Source organism: Stegodyphus dumicola, chromosome 12, assembly GCF_044657685.1.
Source record: "Stegodyphus dumicola isolate Sdum_Otavi_A_Nest chromosome 12, ASM4465768v1".
NCBI lineage: Eukaryota > Metazoa > Arthropoda > Arachnida > Araneae > Eresidae > Stegodyphus > Stegodyphus dumicola.
The window spans coordinates 106,321,058-106,343,332 of NC_140779.1; the positions used below are offsets into that span (position 1 = coordinate 106,321,058).

The 22,275-nt window shown below is 32.1% G+C and overlaps 1 protein-coding gene across 3 annotated transcripts in view; it reads left to right on the plus strand.

Moving 5' to 3' along the window:
• Nucleotides 1–22,275, plus strand: part of LOC118203969 (BCL11 transcription factor A-like) — a 333,290-nt gene that overhangs the window by 223,823 nt on the left and 87,192 nt on the right. Inside the window, exon 1 of one of the 3 annotated variants that reach the window (XM_035376285.2) lies at nt 21,318–21,572. The exons of the other annotated variants lie outside the window; for them this stretch is intronic. Coding sequence (XP_035232176.1) covers nt 21,566–21,572 — 7 coding nt within the window. The 5' untranslated portion in view covers nt 21,318–21,565. Of the gene's footprint in view, nt 1–21,317; nt 21,573–22,275 lie in introns of those variants that run through there. 3 annotated transcript variants of the gene reach the window in all.

Below are 22,275 nucleotides of genomic sequence, written 5' to 3' on the forward strand. Positions count from 1 at the left end.
TGTGTCATAGTCTGACATGATATGTTCATCTATTTTGTTAAATCTTAAGGAAAGTCACCGATGAAATCTTATGTTTTCAACTTGGTGCAATTTGTATTTCTGAAGCAGAGAATCTTGGCTTTACACGTACTACTGAGTTTAACTCTCAAGGCCTTTTAAAGAACAAAAATTTAAAAAATAACAATTCTCAATACTTTACTTCTAGTACTAATCGAAACTGAAAATTCATCCATAATATTTCGTAAGCGTTTCATGAGAAAAATCTGGAAATTTACCTCCTTAATTTAAATTTAAGTGCTGGTAAAGTTAAAAGGTGTTATATTATTAATAGAAAGCGTATTACATATCAACTAGAAGTCAAAGATTTTAATTGCAGAAAGAAATCGAAATGTTTGATTTACATTTATTTAAGTTCATTGCAATTAATGTAAATATAGCATTGTCCATAACGATAAACATACATGTAAATTTATTAGGAAAAGTCAATATTTGCACTTGTTGCCTTTTCCTTTACTTGCATTTATTACATTACCCATTATTTATGCTTGTATTACATGTCTCGTTTTTCTTACTGTAGAGAAGGTAAAAAATTTCACTTACGTAGCAAGAAGTTAATCACACTTATACTTCCTTTAACTTCTGTTTTATTTTCTACATGTAGATACCCCAAAGAAATAATCTCATTAAAATATGAATGAAAATTTATTCTTTAAGCTATTTTTATAATAAGAAAATGACGCGTAATTTTAAAACACATAAGCTAAAAGCCAATAAAAATGTCATCTGCAGTCTCTTTAAAAGCAAGCCAGAGAGTGACGCATTCGCCAGCAGCCCCGACTTACGTCCACACGTGGATGGACCCATCCATGCCACCTGTGCAATTGTGCTGTCCTCAGCAGGGAATTTATATACATACCTCTGGCGGAGAAGAGTTTTCCTCCGTTATCTTTGCTTCTCTGCACTCATCCGTAGAATGAAGGGACACATGCAAGCTGAAGATAAAGGCAGCTTCAGGTGGATTTGAAATAAATAGAATTCCGATTCAGAAAACGAAATTTAACTATCAAACTCGTATCGTGAAGTGGTAGCCGATTCTCAGACATTAATGTCCCGAGATACTTCAGTTTTGTTTGTGCTCTTTCCATTGACATTTCACTGAATAGATCTTTGCCTCTCTCTCTTCTAGCTTTCGAGGATCTGATACAGAAGTTTTTTTATTTCGAGAGTTACATTCATTCGTGCAGTAATTAAGCTTCTGGGTTTGCTCGAAAACATGTCTTTTATGCTAATTTAATTTAGCTCTTTCTTATGCTTATTTAAATATAAATCAATGCAAAATTCAGAATTTATAAAATTTTAGAACTGTTTTCTTATAGTGCTAAAAGTGGCATGTTTTCTCATGGGTCTCTTTGTCCATTAACAATTACATCAACCCTACAAATATCATTTGCTTTTAAACAATGTATTCTCTTACACTGCTTAACAGTAAATTCTATTGGTGCGCAATACTCGTCAGATTTCTATTAATCGCAACACCACTAGCCTGGCGAAATAAAATAAAATGCACTACATACCACCCGAACCTGTCTACGTGCAACCGTCTGCCACTCACACGCTGTCGCGCATGCGCAAGGAGCTTGGACTTCACTCAGATTTCGCTATTTTTGACGCGTTGCTATGCGTATACCATTTGTCCAATTTTATTTATTGATTGATTGTGTGTGTGTGCTAATCTGCTCTTTTATCTATTTAATAATGCATATCTTATATTTATACTGATTGCAATATATGTAGTTTCGGACATATGAACTTTCGCGCACACTTTTAATACCATCTTAGTTTTGTTTTCCCATCATACGACTATGTAGAAACTTAATCCTAAGTTAAAAAGATAAATTAAGGAGACAAACTCCATTTGAAAATTAAATTTCAAAGTATGTAAGAATAAATTTATTGTCTTAAAAGTGTTCAATGTTCATTGTCTTTACAAATTTTTGAAATAAACAAACTTCTGTTCTTAAATTTCTCGGTACCCCCATGCTTAGTGTTTGTCTCTTTTAAATCTTTTAAACGTTTTTCCTTTCTGTACCTGCTTCCGTTTAAAAATACTCTGAGCAAATCTTACTTATGTGTTTTTAGCCAAATTAAATTGTGAAAAATGAATCTCAAGATTCGAGAGTTTTAATTATGTTTTAATTTGCAAAATTTCGTTTTATATCTCTTTAATGTGTTTTTTTAAAACACTTAAAAACAAGTGTTTTTAAATTCGTTTTTCATTAAACGCAGATATCAAACTTTGCTTTAATTAAAAACATGAAATATTAAGAAAAACTTTTATTTGTATTATTCTTATAACCTTTTTCCGCGAAAATCCAGGATTCATCCTACACCTCTAATTGTGAAATGCTCAAAATATCAATCCCAGTGCGATTTCTACTACAGTTATTGTCTACGCATAGTGAAACATTCCGTTCAAGTATCACCTAAGATTAAATTACCTTATTTCTCGAAATAATTCGCCTTGAAACTTTGTTGCCAGATTTATTTATTCAATCAGATAATGGATGTCCCACTTACGCAATAACCAATAACTTAAGTAGATAATTCGCAGCAGCATCTCACATTACAATTTGGCGCATCCGCCTTCAATCAGACTCTAACTGCCATGTGCCTGGGGAAAATATCTTTTTCGTCCACAGCATGGACTGCAATTTCTTCTTTATTATTTCTTTTCGTATATTATTATTATTGTTTTTCTCAATTCAAACTGATATTCTATTAGACCGTAACGGCACATCGCGCGCAGACCTGTGTCCTTCTGCTTCGTGTGATCATCGTGGCGTAGAAATTCTCGCACCCTCCAGTCACTTATGACTATCCACGTGAGAGCCATGAGCATAAACAAAAGACTTTTTGGAGGGAACCTGGCAGAAGAAGGAAAAAAGAATTGGCCCCGAAATGCTTCAAAATCGGCAAGAACTCGTAGAAAAGCATGCGTGGCCAACGGATTTGCCGAGGCTAATACGATAGTCTTTTTTTCATTTCGTGTTTTGTTTTTGTTGTTTCATGTAGGCGATTTTCCTCGATTCAATTGCCCAGAATGACGATAAGAACAAAAGAAATATGCGATAGTCCCCTGAAGGCGCTATTTATTTGCTTGCTTATTTGTTTATCGTACGCGTGGTGGCTGTTGCCATCGGGCAAAATTGAGTCCAACTTGTTTTGTGAAAAAGAAAAATTTTGTTTTGAGTCTTTACGTCATTCCACACTGATAGATGGTCACTGATGTAAGTAAAAGGAAACGAAATCTAGAACCCTTCTGCGTCCAACTTGTTCTCATTAAACTACTATTGAAAGAGTACGTAATTGCTGGCTGTTCTCGTACGAGAATTTATATAGATTATATGATAATTATTATATCTCTTCAATGTTATGGCTGTTTTTACGATTTTTAACCAGGATTTTGTATAACTGCTACAAATTTATAAATAAAAAATAGTCTAAAGTTTTGCTTTATTTTCTACTCTCTCTTTACATTTCTCAATGGTCACATGTGATGCTAATGTGTCATTTATTATTGATGAATTTGGATTATTCCCTATTTATTTCTTCCACTTCGAACTTGCATTATATGTAGCAAATCTCTTTTTTCTGGGTGATGAGCGATTGAGCTAATCTATGAGATCGTTCTTAATATTATTTAGAGTGGATCGAATATCTTTACAAATTCTCTAGCCGTTCCTTTGGAAGGAAGTAAAATGTGTCGAATGCAGTATTGAATAACATAGATACTATTTCTCAGCTTTGTACTGATATTATTTCAAGTGTTCTTAGCTCTGTTGTGATGAAAAATCTTCCTTTCAATTGCTATTCAAATGGCTTGCGCGCAAATCAAAAGGCAGGTACACTAGCGCACAAGAAACATTAATTGCTGAATGGATGTAGGTAGTTTGTATAATTTAGTTGCAGTTTCGCACAAACCACATCTTATTGATTATCTTTCAATAACTTGAAACAGGGATTGGGATTATTAATTTGCTTTACGAAATTTCAATCCACAGGAATATAGATTTTAATAAAATGCTTATATTAGGTATGTGTTAACGTGTAAAGAATCATAAATACCTTAACGAGAAAGGCACCTTTAAAATGTCAAAATGTTCCCAAAATACTGACAGATCTGTTCTATGACTTCCATACCTACTTCATTTTGCATCGCCATTCACACTTTGCATCTTTCAGTTTTACTTGCTTTACCTTTAGATGTTTCAGTAAGAATGAAATTGATTATACGTAAATGTTCTAAAAAACCAGAAAAAAATATTAATGCATAAGAAACACTCAGTACGACCAACAGAGCAGGAATGGACGCTACTTAAGGAAAATATTATCAATAAATCTTAAAGTTATTTCTAACATGCTGAGCAGAAGTTTCACTTCTTGTCCATAATTGTTTACACCTGTTAGGAATTTTCATGGTTCCTCAGATTTCATGATTGTGTGCAAATGCCTCTCTTTCGAGAAACTAAAATACATTTCATTTGCGTGCCAATTCTTTCGAAATTTGCTGCGAATGTTATGCGTATGTATACAGTTATATAAATACTCATGTTCGGAATTTCAGCCCGAGCATTAAAGGGTTAGAAATTAAAGATACAGTCTTATCATTATGCACATAAACATGTGGGAGGTAAAGCAGCACGACAATATTCATTCACTGAAAGAATGCCGAGCCAGTTTCGTTTCCAGAGGTTTTATTTAAGTTATGTGTGTAACTAATGCATGAGAAAGAAAAGATTTAAAAGGCTTCGCGTAATTTTTAAAAATACATCGAAACTTATTCTTGCATTCTGCTGGACTAACTTTAATCCTTTTGTAATCCTTGTAAATTGCCAGTTTTATCTTTCTTGCATTCTTTGCAGACTTGTTTCTCAGATTTATACTTTAATGACGGATTAATTTTTTTTCTGTTATAATTTTTGAAAGCTATATAAAAAGGACAAATCACACGCTTTTTAAAAAAATTAAACAAAAACTTATTAGTTATGATTATACAAAATAGAAAGATACAAAATTTGTGGTAGATATTGAGATTCTGGAAAGCATAAGTTTCACATATGCTCTCTTTTATCAACTACTTTCTCAGAAGAAATGAGGCATAGTTATGACTAATAACAAAAACAATTAAAAATGGTACAGTTAAACACTTTTTATAGCACCTTCATTATCTAGAACTGGTAAATTAAGGTAATATTAGCAGGCATTTGTTCACAATAAAAACATATAGATAAAAGGCTATCATGGTTATTTATTATTGCAGTAAATACCTTCACTTAAATTAGTTATTGTAATATAATGTAAAATCATAGTACAGTAACTAATTACACTTCAGTTCAAAGTACTAAACTGTAATATTAAATAATGAAGAGGTAAATTGTAAAATTTGAAGAATAACAATGTAAGCAAATGCTTTATTTTAGTTGAAAGATATATATAAAAAAGTTACCCATTTTTATATTCAAATCAACTTACTAAATGTTATACAATTAACAGTAACTGGTTATGGTATCATAAAATTTATAAAAAAATTGTATGTGTAGCTAGTTACTGTAATGTAATAAATTAAAAGTGTAGTTAGTTACTAAATTTTATGGTACTGCAGTAACTAATTACACTTAAAAATAAATTGTAATATTTAAATCGAAACTGTAAATTGTAAAATTCGAAGTATAATAATGTAATAATAAAAACTTTCTTTAAGTGACCACTTCGAATTAGTAAACTGTAATAATGTTAGTAGATTCTTTGTCCTAATTAAAACGTATCGATAAAATGTTACTATTCTTTAAATTCGAATGAAACTATACTACTATATTATAATAAACAATTACTAACTATATTATAATAAACAATTACTAACTATATTATAATAAACAATTACTAACTATATTATAATAAACAATTACTAACTATATTATAATAAACAATGACCAATGTAATTAGTTATTGTTTATTTTATTAAAGTAACCAATTTATGTATAAGTAATTGCTATAAAATTTACTATATCGCAGTAATTATTTTAATTCGAAGTGGTAAGTTGCAAAATTTGAAGTGTAGTAATGTGATAATATAATATTCGAAATGATAACTTCAAATTGGTAAATTTACTAACTGTAATATAATAATCAGCAACTAGTGTAACTAGTTACTGTTTACTTGTATTACAGTAACTAGTTTAAGTATAAATAGTTACTGCAAAATTTATTATGTTACAGTACTAGTTACACCTAAACTAGTTATTGTAATATAATGTAAGATTTACTGTATAATTATAGCCTACACTTAAAGCAGCAGGTAAGTCTAAAGTTTAGTTAAATAATCTTAGCGTAACTAGTTATTGTAATATAATTTTGTCAGAACCATACCAGAAAGAAGTTATTCATATTTCCTTACTAATATTATCTACTATCTTCGGGGACGTACTCACTCGTACATTTGACCCTCTATCTTTCCCAAAATGTCCATCAGATAAGAGCTAGGGCAGAAGAAGGCAGCTAGCTATATTTATTTATATCTTTATTCTTGCTGAAACTACCTATTCAACCAACAATGCCAGAGGGCAAAATGCTTCTTTCAGGGCAAGAGGTAAAATGCTTTTCCACAGAAATCCTTTTTTATAGCCATGCTTCTGGTTATTTGAGTATTCTTCTCCTGCCCGAAACCCCCAACGTCCGTTTCGATATTTAAGTTTTGTAGCGGAGAAACTTTCTGTATTGAGAAAGGGAGTAAAAATATGCATCAGGATGCCCCAGGCTGTGGTTTGAAAAGCCAGTTGAAAGTCCAGGTATGCAAATATGGACACTTGCAACTTATGGGAGATAAGTGAAGGGTTACTTTTTTGCATTTATTTTTTATACAGAAACGTTGGTTTAAAAAGTAAAAAAAGGGAAGGATAAATGTGACAAGTAAGAGAAAGTCAAGACCGTGATTATGGGCAAAATTAATGCGTTTAAAGTATTGACGTATTTAGAAATTTTCATTTCATTTCATTTATGCTTAAGGCATTTTATTTTTGCTTGTATTTCCAAAAGAAAGAAAAACTAAAAAATGGCTGTGGTCATTGGATGCACTGAAATCAGTTTCGGATGAGCAAGATTAAATTAGTTTTATATGTTTGCAGAATTTCCCACAGTTAAATGAAAGTGTGAATTTATGACTAAAGACGGAAGAATCAATTTCAATGAGAGTTTTATCATTTGCTTTCGTACTGAAATCCAATAATATTTCTCAAGATCTATATTTAGAGTCTATGTTTTTTTCTATCATTAATTGGGATGAAATAATATTTAATACTAATATAAAACTGAAGCAGATCGATGTAAATACCCATATTTGTTCAACTTATTCTATAAAGCAGCAATTAGCTATTCCCTTGACATTATATTAATGACCAACTGATTAAGATAAAGTAGCTCGAAAGTTGTCTCCTTATGGGTAAGTATACCTTCCTGAACAACATTTAAAAAGAAACACCATTATACATAAGTTACTCATGGAGAAAACTACGAAACCTCCTATGAAGCCATCCTTTTCATTAGGATTCGAACCCAGTTTCAATCGAAAGTGTTCAGCGACTTAACCACTCGGCCACTTGTGGGTAGATATTTTATAAGCAATATTTTGTTAAATAAGCATTTTAATGTATTAACTCCTTCCTCTCTTGCGTCGAGCACAGCTTGATATGATATTATTCCATTGCAAAACGTATACCTAGCACAGTTTTGTCATATACAGATTATCTATTATTTTTTTTTAATTTATTGTACGAATTACATTTCTGGAGAGAGCGACTTAAATGCGTTAACGAGTTTTGTAGCGAAATATGAAATAAATTATTATTCTTATAATTTAAAAGTTAATAACTTATTAAAGCACCAAGTATTGTATTTTGGTTTAATTGTCACATGGTGATATATATGAGGAGACAAGTGGCTTGAAAAAGACTGAAATATGCAGAATATCTGATAAAGTGTCAAAGTTTAAGTTTTTGTTACGGTTCAATGTCAGGAAATAAAATTAAACAAATTTAATTTTTTGAATGTTGCTTTACAAAAGATCTTACTATATTTCGGTATCGAAAATGATACCTCTTTATCATCAAGATACCAAATCTAGCGAGCAGACCTGATTTTAATTTTCTTAGCATTTTGTTCCCTCGTTGCTCATTTTAAGTCGTTTGCTCAAATGATTTTCTTCGTAGAGGAGCTTATACGATTATATTAATAATGCCCCCAAATGACAATAGCATGACAATTCATGCTAAATTAATTCATCTTTTAATTTCTTAAATTTAATAAATTTTCCTATTTTTATATATGATCACGATGCAGAGAATTTTGAATCAAGTTAGGAACAACGTTAATATCTACAAATTATGCCAGGAAAGCAAAAACTTATCTGTAATGAACACCATTTTTAAAGATGAGTATTATATAATTATATTTTAAATTTCATTTTCTAAAGCACTTTCTTTGTAATAACACTTACTTTTTTGAAAAGATGGACGTAGTTAGAATGAGTCGGCCTGAAATATGAATTTCGCCTTTTCTTCAGATAAAACTATATATATATGTGTGTGTGTATAAATATAGTGCTAAAAGTAGAGATTGTTCATTAACTTTCCGTAACTAAATAATTAAATTCTTAGTACTTGTATTTGAAACTGCTTCCTCTTTTAAGATCATATGTTTGTTATTTGAATTCAAAATTCCATTTGTGTTTTAGTTTATGTAAGCACAGAGTCGAAAACCTGTTAACAGCCTGCTTGAAAAAGGTCATCCAGACGGAAAGTGGTTTGTGACTCTGACTATCATATCGAAGAGCCCGGGTTCGAATCCCGGAGGAGGCATATTTGCCTTGATAAGCGGGTCTTGTATAAGTTGGCAGAAAGTTCAGCAGTTAGAAGGGAAAGGTACAGAGTGGCCTTCGCAGGTAGATTGTGTCTTTGTTAGTCTCTGTGTAGTCTTTGTTAGTTAAATGTAAACAATCACTACGCCTAAGAATCCATTTTATAATTTAAGGAAGCTTGTTTTCTGAACGCATTAAAGAAAGGGAAATCTATGCGAATGTTTTTTAAAATTTCAGAATCTGTCCCTAAAAAGGAAAAAAAAGTACAAGGAAATACAGTATTTCACATATTAGAGTTCTTCTATATAAATTTCTTTTTTTTTATATGACTAAGGGTTCAAAATAATATGTCTGCTATTATTTTTTAAAGCTTCAAAGTTACCTTGATCTTTAATAACCTCGGATAAATGTTCTGCGAGCTCAATGAAGTTGATCTAAATGATTGAATAAAGTTTGCTAGTTTCTTGCCTAGAACTTATACACATTATTTGACAGTTATTACAAATAATGACTGTACACACCGCTTATTTCTGTTAAGATTTTGTAATTGGTTTGGAAGCAAATCTTTTGTGAAGACATATAATTCCGTCTACGCGCAACTAGAAGTAATCTTTATGGATTTTGCTCGTTGAGGATCTCTAAATGGTTACACCCTACAGCAAAAAAACCGCCTGAAACCTTTTCACGCTTGCGGAATGTGCTTGTCCAGAGAAGATCTTCTCCTAAAACTTGTAATTTAAGCGAAGTTTATCTAAATTCCTCGGCTACCCGATGATCCGAAGTCAGAATATCGAAGTGCTGATTTTATCTTCGTCTTAGAATTGACTTTATTCGAGCATTTCAGTCTTCCTTGGCTGCCGCGGATAAACGCGCACCGAGAGGTAAATAAGTAAAGAAGCGCGGTAAGTCGAAACCCAAGGCAGAGAACGTGGAAGGCCCGGGGCGATATATTCTCTGCTCTCATTCATCACCCGTGTCATGATGAGCGGCTACCACTACCTTCTGCCATGACGCCTCTCTTTAGACCTGCGCCCATTTTGGCGTGCCGCGGCACACCCCCGCCGCGCGTGCCGGCACACGACAGAACCGGTTTCGGCCGGCTTGGGTGGCGGATGACGTAGTCGTCTTCTTAAGATTCAGGTATGAATTCCGTAACTACTGAAGGGGATGTTGCGAGTGAATGAATAACTTCGACCTTTTCAGGACTGCAAATAAGGAAGAAACGGGCGAAGAGATTTAGTTATCGTTGATTACCGTTATAGTATGCTACACGCATATTAAGAAACCCGTCTACTATATACTTTATACAGTCTAAGAAACAGAGATTGCTTTTACACATCTACCGCAACTAAGACTTAAGTTTTTCTTGACTAGAAATTTATTGATTCGCAGTTCTACCTATACGCCTAATCATGCATATACGTAATATAATAAGAAACATGTTTGCATTATAGATTCTAATGGTGTGAAATCTTTTTTTTTTTTTTTTTTTTTTTTTTTTTCAAATTAACTTGAACTCTTTTTCTAGGTTGTTTCAAAAAGAAAGTTCAAAGGCAATTTCTATTAAAAAGTTCCTAAATATGAAATTTTTGAATTTAGGGAGAAGAAAGCGTTCCAGATTTATTTAATTATTCAACCAGTAGCATATGACTATCAGTTATCCATTCAAGTGCTGCGTAAATAATCCATTATCCATTCAAGTACATTACCCATTCAAGTATTCCGTATCGTATCTCCGCACATAATTTACGCGTTTTATAATTTAACAATTAAAAATCGAAGGGAAGAATGCATAGAGTTTTCAGAGCTAAAGCTATACCGGTATTAAATCTTAAAAAGTACCTTCGTTACTCAATTTATAGCAGAGATTTTATATTTAAAAGTTTAACATACATTTTCAAATAATTTAAAATTGTTGTTCTCAATAAACAGAGAATAAAACATTAATTACTTTTTTGGTGTGAGAATTTTCAAGACATAAAAGAACTCAATTTAAGATTGATTACTAGACAAAAAAATGAGGGGGCAGAAACTATCAAATTGTATATTTAGATACTAGTTGGTAATACTAAATCCAAATAGTTTCAAATTTTCTTAGTTTCTTACATAGTGTTGCATATTTATAAACGCCGTCGTTTTCAACACCTAGCCAGTTTATATTACAAATTACGTTACAAAGTGGACAAGGTATGCACATATAAAGCCGTACTTACTGGGGGCCTATAGTGGTTTTTTTATTCTTTTACAGTATAGAATATTAAATCATTTTCTAATATTTTAAATAATTTTGTATTTACGCTTTGCTCTCGAATAAAAAAAATTAAAATGTTTTAGATCTTCAATATTCTTAAGCTCTTACTTCGTCCTAGGCATTTGGCATACGCATACATGTGTGAGTATGTTAATATAAAAATTCAGATGTACTTTTTTCCAGACTGAAAAAAAAAATTGTTTGCAATCATTATATTTATTTGAAGCAGGAAATACGAAAAATATAGAGTGCTCTCATCGGAATTCCAACTCCGAACTTTCCGACTGCTAGCCGGACGTGCTTCCATTTATAGTCAAAAGGCATTCGGTTAAGAAGGATAAAATTCTTTATAAATTTCTCTTTTCTGCAGAAGCATAATGAAGCAAAATAAACGGGCTGTAATTTTTTTAGAGTAAATTAAAATTTTAGTTAATTTCTCGTCATTTTTAAAATATTCGATTTTAAATATTTGCTTTATATGTTTTCTAGACTCCTCACGCAGGATTTATTCCAGTATTTTAGAAATAACTTAATGAAATATTGGTTGTTTTATATTTTTTACGCTAACTACAAATTCCACTCAAAATGAGTTTGATAAAGAAATAAAGTTATGTACATTTGAAAGAAATCGAATATTTAACATTTACACTGATGAGAAAACAATAGGCAAGTATTTATTAAATTATTCGAAGCAACAACCTTATATTTGGCTAAAGTTCTAATTAAGATTCTATCGATTTAGAGAGCGAACAGGTACAGTCTTCTCTCCATCAGGAGTTTGATCTTTTACTTTGGTTTGTTTCTCTTCTCTTTTAGTCAAATATTTAATTATTAAATGGAAAGGAAATGAAAGAAAATTTATGGAAAATTACAACGTCTCGCAAGAATATTTAAAATATGTAAAATTATATTGATTTAAATAGTAATAGAATATTTATATAAAGCGTCGGAAAGAAAATTTAATCAAATATTTAATTACTGGACGGAAACGTAATTAATGAAAATTTGAAGAGAATTACATAGTCTTGCAAGTATATTTAAAACACCTTCATCTTTACTTTTATGAGGACAGATTCTGGGATAGAAATATTATTTTAAATTATTCGCGGATTTATATGCATATAGATGGAAAGATTACGAAAAAGTATTGTGCTCATACTATTTAGTAATATGGGACATAATCATTGCTGTGTTCATTGCAAAGACTTGCAAGATATTTTCTCCCTTCTTTCAGCATGCCTTCGTGGTGTAATGTTAGCACACTCGGCACGTTTTCGAGAGGTCCAGGTTCGAGTCCCGGCGACGGTATTGCTCATTTTTCATGTCTCCTGCTTCATATTAACCCAGTGACTCTACAGACTTAATAATTGACGTTTACAAATAAGGGTTGAAATGGCCTAATTTGATTGGATGTCTTTCCTACGTATCTCATAATAGCAAGGGTTGTGAAATTCTAATCTTCTTTTCAACTGCGTGTATGACATAATATGCTATTGCGTGATTCCCCCGGCAGGTGACAAGCAAACTATTTAGCTGCGAAAGCAACCAAAGCTGTTATTCTATAAGCTAGTCTCGCGAAACGCATTTAGCCGGCTAAGCGATGCCTGCTGCTCTCTTTAATCTTTCACCGTCCTGTAATAATCGTAACCGTAACTCACGAGCCGATAAACAAAAAATAAACAAACAAATGAAATGAAATGGAATTGGGAAGAGAGAGAAAAAATATCCCCATCGGTCGTAGGCCCCTAGAACAATGGAGTGGAACACGACATGTTCCGGGTACCGAGTTCCGAACGAAGCGTGCCGGAAAATTGGAAAACTTGTTGCGCTTTTGTTGGGGAGGATAAGACGCCTTTTAATTGGCTTTCGCCTTAACGCGCTTGTGGCCGCGAGGAAGCTAAGTTTACGGATTCCTCTGTTTATGACACATTCTGCGCTTATCCCAGAAGTCGCTTAAGCCGGCACCCACGTGACTGCACTGCTAAAGAGCTGTGGTGACATAAAAATAAATCGTAAATATCAATTAATAAAACAAGTTTTTGAGTGACATCTATTCATCAGTCGAAAATGAGATACCGATTGCCATTCATAGATATGCGAACTTCGTAATAAATAAACTGCTTCCAACTCGACTTCCTTGCTTCGATTTTCTTAGAATTTTTTTTAACTTTCTTAGAATTTTTTTTAACTTTTGGACTTAGCTTATTTGATCAGATCGAGGCAAGTAAAGTGGTTTGCGTATAATAGTTCTCTTCTTTTTCTCCATGCTTGAGGAATTGAATAAATGGCTTTAAAAAGGAAATAATTATCTATAATGCAAACGTTTTCATCCCAAAGATCATTTCTGGGTGCATTATTCCATAGTCTAAAATCTAACTTTTAGAGGACAAACTGAAATCAAACAAAATAAAGTTTAAGCTGTTTCAACTATTTCTTGAACTTCAGGTATTAAATATTTTTTATTTGCTTTATTCTAAATTGTTTCAAGTATTAGTAAACACCGCATTTTTTTAATCGATGAAAACCTTTAATTTGCGATTCTTAAAAGCTTATAAATAGGTAAAACTTACGGGGGAATACAAATAATTCTGCTTTAAACATATAATTTTAAACTTCGACATAAATTTTGTGCCCTTATTAGAGCTGAAACGGAGAAAGATAAGGACATAAGAAATCGCATGTATGACCATTTGCTTTCTTTCATGTAGTTTAGTGTGAATTTCGTAGTAATAAGCTGGTGTAGCAGTTATATTGTTTGGATCGATTTAGACTCCTTTAATCAGTTTTAAAACTATTAGGTTAGTTTAGGCAGTGTATAAGAGAATTTAAGTTATTATCAGTAATAGCTAATAAAAACAACTTTTATCCACAACTGTGCTTTTACCTACAGGTTAAATATAGAGCTCCGAAAAATCAATTTTTTTAATTGCTATAAATTCCAAAAAAAAGCTTATCTTGAGTATGCTTGAACTGAATAAATTAATGCTAACTTATTGCAAAGTCTTATGATGAAACAAATATTAAATGTCGTTATTGCAGATCGATAAGATACAGTGTTTCTCGTAATCTTCAAATGCTCTCAATCATAGTCGCGTCAGGAAGGCAGAAAATAGGAATCTTGCCTCAGGTAGAAAAATCACAGAAAATTCAAAATTATAATATATTATAAAGCGTTATATAAAATATAATAAAACGTTAAAGTAATTAAGAGTGTAATTAAGGGAGCTCAATTTCGATATTTGCCTAAAATATGAAAATTTGCTGACACGATTATTTTCCGTAGAACATACATACGATATCCTTTGGTTAGATTTCGCAAACTATAATTTCAAGCATAGTTATTTGTTCAAATCTGGTTAGGTTATGTTATCCGAGTATGGTAAAGCCGTGATGATTATCTGCCTAAGAGGAGGAATATCTTTGTAGAAGACTTTACGATGAAAATTGGCTAGTCACGTTGCACATAGCGAAAGCCACAAAACCAACCATACAGCCAGCCCTTTCTTCTAGGTTTCAACACTAGCCAGGTCGAATTACCAGTATTCGGAGGTGTTAACCATTCATCTACTGATAGGTCTATTGGCTTTGAAGCTATAACTGGAAAGAGTATTTCAGTTCTGCAGGGGAGTTAATCTTGTTCCCTAAAATATTTTATGCACTATAAAATAATACTAATAAAGGAAAAATCTTAAAGCTTAATAAAAGGGAGAATAAAGCGATTTGTAAAGATTCAAGTATAAATTATTTTAATTTCAAACAGAAACACAAAGAACTTCTTAAAAAATGAAAAAAAAGCAAATCTATTATTATTCTTAATAATTTATAACGTTTCAAAAAATTTCATTAGTTATCAAAATTATTATATTTCAAAACGTCAAAATTTGCTTCAGTTTTTAAACATAAAAAACACCTTTTTTTAAAAGGAAGTAACACATTAGTTTCATATTATATCTTTAATACTTCTTCTTCAATGGCCAGCCGAGGGGCCCTAGCCTTCCTCAGAATCGAATTCCAAGCTCTTCTATCTCTGGACAGGAACAACATCCAATTGGTTGTTTTTAAAATTAATAAATAAATAAATAAATAAATAAATTAAAGTCTGTTTCCAAACAGTCGAGTCATCTAAGTTTAGGTCTTCCTCTTTTTCGGGTGCCGAATGGTCTGGCCAAGAAGATCTTTTTATTTACTCGATTTTCATCCATTCTGCACAGGTGTCCTGCCCATTTAATTCTCTGAATCCTTATATTAATCCTTATATCCTAATACCATATCTATTTCTTTAAAGGATTTATAGAGTTCAGAGTGAGATCTTCTTCTCCAGATATTGTTACATTTTATGCCACCAAAAATACTTCTCAAAAATTTTTCTTTCAAAGGCAGAAATGATACTTTTAGCTTTTTCTGTCATTGCCCAGGTCTCTGCAGAGTATGTAAGCATGGGTCTTATTAAGCTTTTGTAAATTAAAATCTTCTTTTTTCTGCTGGTGAATTTAGACGTCAACTAATTTTTGAGAACGAAAAAACGTCGGTTAGCATCTGTGACTACTACGGATCTCGGGTATTAAATTATTGAGAGTATTAACTTCTGATCCTAAATATTTAAATTTCCTAACAGTTTCACATTTGTAATTCCCAATTATATCTTTAATACTACCTCAAAGTATATTTTTCTCGTTGAATTACTTTCTGCAAGAACAGTTACTTTTTATAGTTGAAAACATATTTTCTTACCGACGTATTGAAATAGTATTTTAAAACTTGAATTAGGCATTATGTTGTAAGAAACTATAAATCTATTACAGACTGGAAAAGTTAACGGAAGCTCAGGTCGTTTGGAATACTTTGAAACAAACTGATATCGATAAGTTAGGAAACATTTAAGGCTTTTAGTATCTTGGTGTAAATTATTTTTGGTTTTACAAAATGTGTAATATTTTAAAGTCTAATAGCAGCTTTAATACATTTTTATGAGAACAACTAGCAACTTTTTATAATTTGGTTCAAAATAAAGACATCAGTTTTAAATCCAGAATACTTCGAAAATAGCTGTAAGAGCTATTATGAGTCTTAAAACATTGTAACCGGCCAACCGGAATAGTGGTTTGTGACTCTGACTGTGTTTGTAAATGTATAGTGTCTGTGCAAGATGGGGCATTCTTAATACGCGGCAAGCCAAAGTCCCCTCGAGAGGTTAATGGCAGGTGAAGAGAGGTTGAAGACCCTTGGATCCGTCCTCCCGGGCTGCTCTCTCTCAAAATTCAGCCGAACTGGGCTAAGTTGAGCTGTCATCTATATGGTGCTTAAGGCTCTTGCCAATGAGAGGCGCATATGAGTCCTTGCCAAGATGAATGCTATGGGTTTGTGATGACCTTTGTTAGACAAGTGTGATTGGTAATAACACACACACAAAAAAAAAAAAAAATTGGTAGAACGCTAAGCACATTGAAGACAGTTGGAAATTACTTCACAGATTTTCGTCCCTTTATGTATGGAGTGCTTGATCGGATTACGAAATTAAAACTTTTACGCTAACAGACAAGTTATTTAGACCTGACAGTTCCAAGTTTCATTTTTAAATAAAATTTTAAAAAATAAAAGCTTTCAGACTTAAAACTAACAAAATAGAATAATTTCAACCTAATGGTATTAATTGAGGAATTCCTTTAACTCTAGCCTGACAAACTAGTATTATCCCCAAAGTTTTTTTTTTTTTTTTTTTTTTTTTTTTTTTTTTTCATTTACGTACACATACGCATTTTGAAAGCATTTGCGCTAACATACCTTTGGGCTAAAAATATTTAAATATAGAATTTATAATTTCCGGTAGACAGTCTCGTGCGCTGGAGATAAAAATGTTTTATTCCGTACAATGTTGCCACTGCTCGCTTTGAAATTGGTGAGTTTCTTAAGCAGAAAATCGTTAAAGTTTTACAAAATATGAAACAGACAATAAAACAAATTCAAAATTTCGAATTCGGCTTCTAAGTATCATGTTTGGGTGGAGGACTACGTTATTCAAAATCGGATGGCTCTAGGTACCGAGAAACATACATAAACTCATGCAAATTTTTCATTATTTAGTTTCTTTAAAAGTGATGCAGGACGACAATATTTGTTGGCAACAGTATGAAAGGTGATTCAACTCCTTTAGTGATTCGATGCAAAATGACGTTTCGGGACTAATAGCCTTTCTGGGTTAAAGCAACGTTGGGCTAAAAAGCCGCTTTCTGTCTATGAATACTTCAAAGAATAAGAGTCTAATCACTCTCAAACAGTATTACATGAAATTCATACTCCTCTCAAAAATAAAAGCGTCTGAACAAAAATTTATTAAAATGACAGTTCATTATTTCGTCATTTCATCCGAAATTAAAGTAATTTAAAACTACGTAGAAATGTTTAAGTACGTTTTTCTAGTGAGTTTTAAAATTATCTTACGTTTGAAATTAACTTTGTCTGACGGATTGTGGAATATTTAATATATGTGGCCTGTCCTTCAGATTATCCAAGAAAATTATGGTTTGTTTGGTGAAACACACCCTGGTGTGTGGGTGGGAACTAAGTGCCTTATTTTTGTTCTGTTCTCCAATTTCCCTGTAAGAAAGAGAACCTTCGTGGAAAACTGATGCTTAACTAATGCGAGATGATTCAGAGCAGGGTTGAGACAGTAACTGTTTTCCTCCAATGAAGCTACAATCAGCAGGAAGACATGAATCTAATGACATTTCTATTTTTGACTCCAAATATCTGCAGACAACAAGAAATCCAAATAATAGACAAGCAGAAGCAGAAGTTCATTAAAGAAAACAGTCTAATAAAGAGCATGAAAAGAGATTTTTCTCCGATTCTAAAAGATTGGCTCTGATTTGGTGGAAGCTATAAATAACGAATAAAGGAATCTCTTGCTAGGGTAAAGAGGATAAAATATGTGCAAGAAGAAGATTTAAAAAATCCTGGAATTGAGTGAACTGCAACCTGAAAATAAGACCTAAACTCGACGTGGACAACAATGTCATCAAATGAAGAGTATTTTTTTTTCTTTTTTTTGTAGTAGTAGTAGAAATGATTGTTTCCAAAGTTTCGGATGACACAGATAAAACTCATGCTATAAAAAATTTCTATCGATATATTTATTCAATTTGGCTTCTAAAATTAGGTTTTAGCTACAAATTTGCGATTGAACAATGGCCCACTGGCTAAGATGCTGATATCTGGTATTATATCCCAGTTTCGTTTCTCGGCAACTGAATTTTTCATGTATCACGTGTGATTTTCTCTCACGTTAAGTCTCTCACTGTCAAAAACCAACTGTTTCTCTCTGGAATTCGAATTAAAAATCTTCCAAATGGTTCTAACCACTTACAGGGTGATAGCACATAAATGGGAATGCGATAATTCTTTATATTCTTCTCCATTTTACAATCGAGCGAGAAGAGAATTATGAGATCCAGCCGATCTATATTCAGGTTATGTCGAGTTATTGTCGACCCCAATTTTGTTCGAGCGCCTGTTTAAAAACCGTTAAGTTTGTCAAAAAAGAAAACTTGCAAAATAAATTTTGTTGTAGCTGGGATTGAAAGTATCTATGTTCTATTTGCTAATTGTACATAGTAACTATTTACACAATGAGAGTACACAGAAGAATACGATCCTTCCTTGCAAAGTGAATACGGGATATTTTCTAATTGAACTTGACCAGAAGACATTATACATTATACTCCAAAAACAAACTCCTCAGAGTGATATCCCTAAAAAAACTTTTGCTTATAAGTAACTTCAGCTTCCTAATATTGATTTAATTTTAATAGACATTTTTGCTGATATTTGCGGACTAAAACTTTACATACTTAAAATTAGTATTAATTATGATATATTGTATTTAAAATATGACAGACGACACAAAGATTGTCACGAAAACGAATGACTGAAAATGTTCGAAATCCAGAATTCAGATGGAAATTCAAGCGAAAGAAGAATGAATGTTATGAAGTTTTTTAAGGCTAAAAATTGAATAAATAAAAGATATAACCGCTTAGAATCTTACATAATATTACGATGCCAAAAAATACAGTTATTAAAGTCATGTAATTTCTTGATCAACAATTTATAGAGAGGATTTAAGGAATAGGGAAATATAATTTAGTTAGGAAATAAGCTTAGAATAGAGGAGATAAGCTTGGAAGTTCAGTCAAGAAGGTGTCTGAGGTGCTTGAAATATGCCATAATTTAAATTTATATTAGGAAATCATTCCACAAGCGACTCTCCCTTCCAAAGGCCGCGAGATAGTAACTTCATCAAAAGCAATTTCCACAATGCACCACAAAAGATAGATAGATCCTGCACAATCGGTCTACTCCTGCGGTAGAAGCCACATGACAAGTTCCTATGTTTTATCTGGGATTCAAATCCAAGCCAAATGGTGTGGTATCTAGGCTTCTTAATTACCATGCGTATCGGAACAACTACCTTCAAAATGTAGCTCTCAAATTCTTCCCCATTGCTGATTTCATTAGATAATTCCAATGTTTCATTTTTCCTGAAACAGCGTGCCCTCTTCTTATCTTTAGGCTAAAGGCATGAATTTAGCCAGAATCGCGAATAAAAGTGCTTTTGTTTTAAAGTAACTATCATTATTCAGTCTTCAGTCAATTAAGGTTAGAAACGTTTCATTAAATGATTATTCTTAAAAGATCATGTAAGGTTTAATGATTATGGAAAAGCTATCTGCCCTGACTGACGAAGAAACCAGTTAGCGAATAACAGTTTGTCTTTCACTGCACTAGCAAAAAAAAAAAAAAAAAAAGAAGAAAAAAAAAATCTGAAATAATCTAATTATTTCAGATTTTAAATTACGTCCAAAGGGGCTTTTTTAACATTCTGTGTGGTGTTACCTTTAATTATTAAATATTATGTTCTTCGCACTTCATAAAATTCAGTTCAAGAGCAATATCGCAAAATAATTTTAAATTGAGCATATTTTTAGAATTTCCGATAGACAGTCTCACGTGCTGGTGATAATTTTTTTTTCTGTACAACGTTGTCATTGCTCGCTTTGAAATCTTTGAGTTTGTTAATCAAAAATTCATTAAAGTTTTACAAAATATGAAATCGATAATAAAACAAATTTTGGCTTCCAGATGCCCATATTCCCAGTAGGTGGTGTGGTGGTGGTGTATTTAATTATGGCAAAACACACTAGGGCTATCTGCCTAAGTGAATGGATGCCTTCGTGGAGGACTTTCTAAAGGAAACTAGCTCGTATACACGTTACACATGGGAAAAACCACAAAAACACCCATGCAGCCAGCCCGTTCGCGAGATTCGAACCTCGGACCGAACTACCAATGTTCAGCGACTTTACCGCTCGGCCGCTATATTCGCAGTACGATTGCGTCATTCAAAGAATGGCTGTAGGTACCGTTGTTTTATCACAATTCGATAAACATACATACATTTATGCAGATTCTTCAAATATAATACAGGGCAATAATATTTGATGGCAACAGCTTGAAAAGTGAAATGGACATTCAAAGTGACTCGACGCAAAATCGCAAAATGAAAACAATAGTCTCTCAGGGGCAAAAATTAAATTAATGCAATGAACTTTTTTTTCTAAGACGCGAATCAGACTTAAAACCTCTAATTACTATTGTTATTAGTAAGTCAAATTTCGATGGAAATAACGTACTATTTATTTTATTGAATATAATAATTTAAGACAACTCATCCAGAAAGCATTTCATACAAAAATATTGGATACATTTTCTAAATTTGGGAGCTAACTTTGACTGACTTCAAAATTGAGGAATAGTTTGAAAATTCTTTTCCTTACATTAATTAAAGCTAGAATTTCATAAACATACTATGTTTTTGTCATATTTTTTCCTACAGGAGTAATCATTAGAAATGCCTTCCTTGCGAAACAAAAATTCAAGAAACTATCATAAAACTCCAAGCAAATTAACGGTCGATTTTTTTCCCTCCGAACAGCCGCTGGTGGGGGAAAAAAAGCAAGAAATGAATAAAACTAAGGACGAAAAAAGAACAATAAAAGAAATGCACAGAAAGCGACTCTTCCCCAAAAGACGTGTGACCCAACGTGCGTGTGATTTTCGAACAGGTTTTTTCCAACTGTTAAACGCGCACTCGTGATAGTGCTACTTGCAGGATCATCTACCTGAACGCAGAGCTCGAAGTTGTGCTTTTTTCCTACGGTGATAGCCTCTTACTGACGGCCGTCGAGTCATCGTAGAGCCGGCCGCAGAAGGCGTCCGGTATTCACCGCTCTATTCATCTTGCGGTGATTCATTAATTTTTTGCATATTTTACTTTTGTTATTAGTGGTGGTCATGCGATGTAGTCTTTAGGAATTTAATATAGCGATTCGGATGCATGGACTATCAATATGAAAGGTAAGAAAACTAAATTAGGAAATAAATATATTATTTTTTAAGCTTTTATTTAACTTTTCACTATTTTTTAAATCGATAATATTTTAAATCTGATTATTAATTGTATCAGACACGATTTTGAGCTTATACCACTATTCGTTTCAAATACGTTAATTAAATTTTAAAAAATTGTTGTAAATGTAAATTATAAATTTCATGTTTAATCAAATAAAAAAAGGGATTATCATATGATGGTGAAAAGCATGAATATTTAACTATTATTTTCCTTTATTTTTATTCTCTTACAAAATTAAATAAGCTTTTTTAAATATTTTTGCAACAAATTAAACACAAAAATGCAGTATTTAAATATCGAAATATCTTTAAATACATCATATCTGTATCGTACATCATATCCTGCATTAAAATACTGAATTTTTTCTAAAAAACTAAGCTATGTAGAAAACGATAAACATAATAAATATTTTGTTATGAATAATGTCTCAGAATTTTACGTATTAAGAAAAATTTATGACGGTTTTACTATTTCATAGATTAATTAATACTTATTAGTTGATCATGTATTTAGTCATTATTTCAAGGCATAATCAATCTTCTCCAAATGAACGGAGCTGAATGTTACCAATTCAGCTATTTACAGATTCGTTAAATGACTTATGATGTATTACTGTTATACTAAATAAAGATTAAATAATAAATAAAA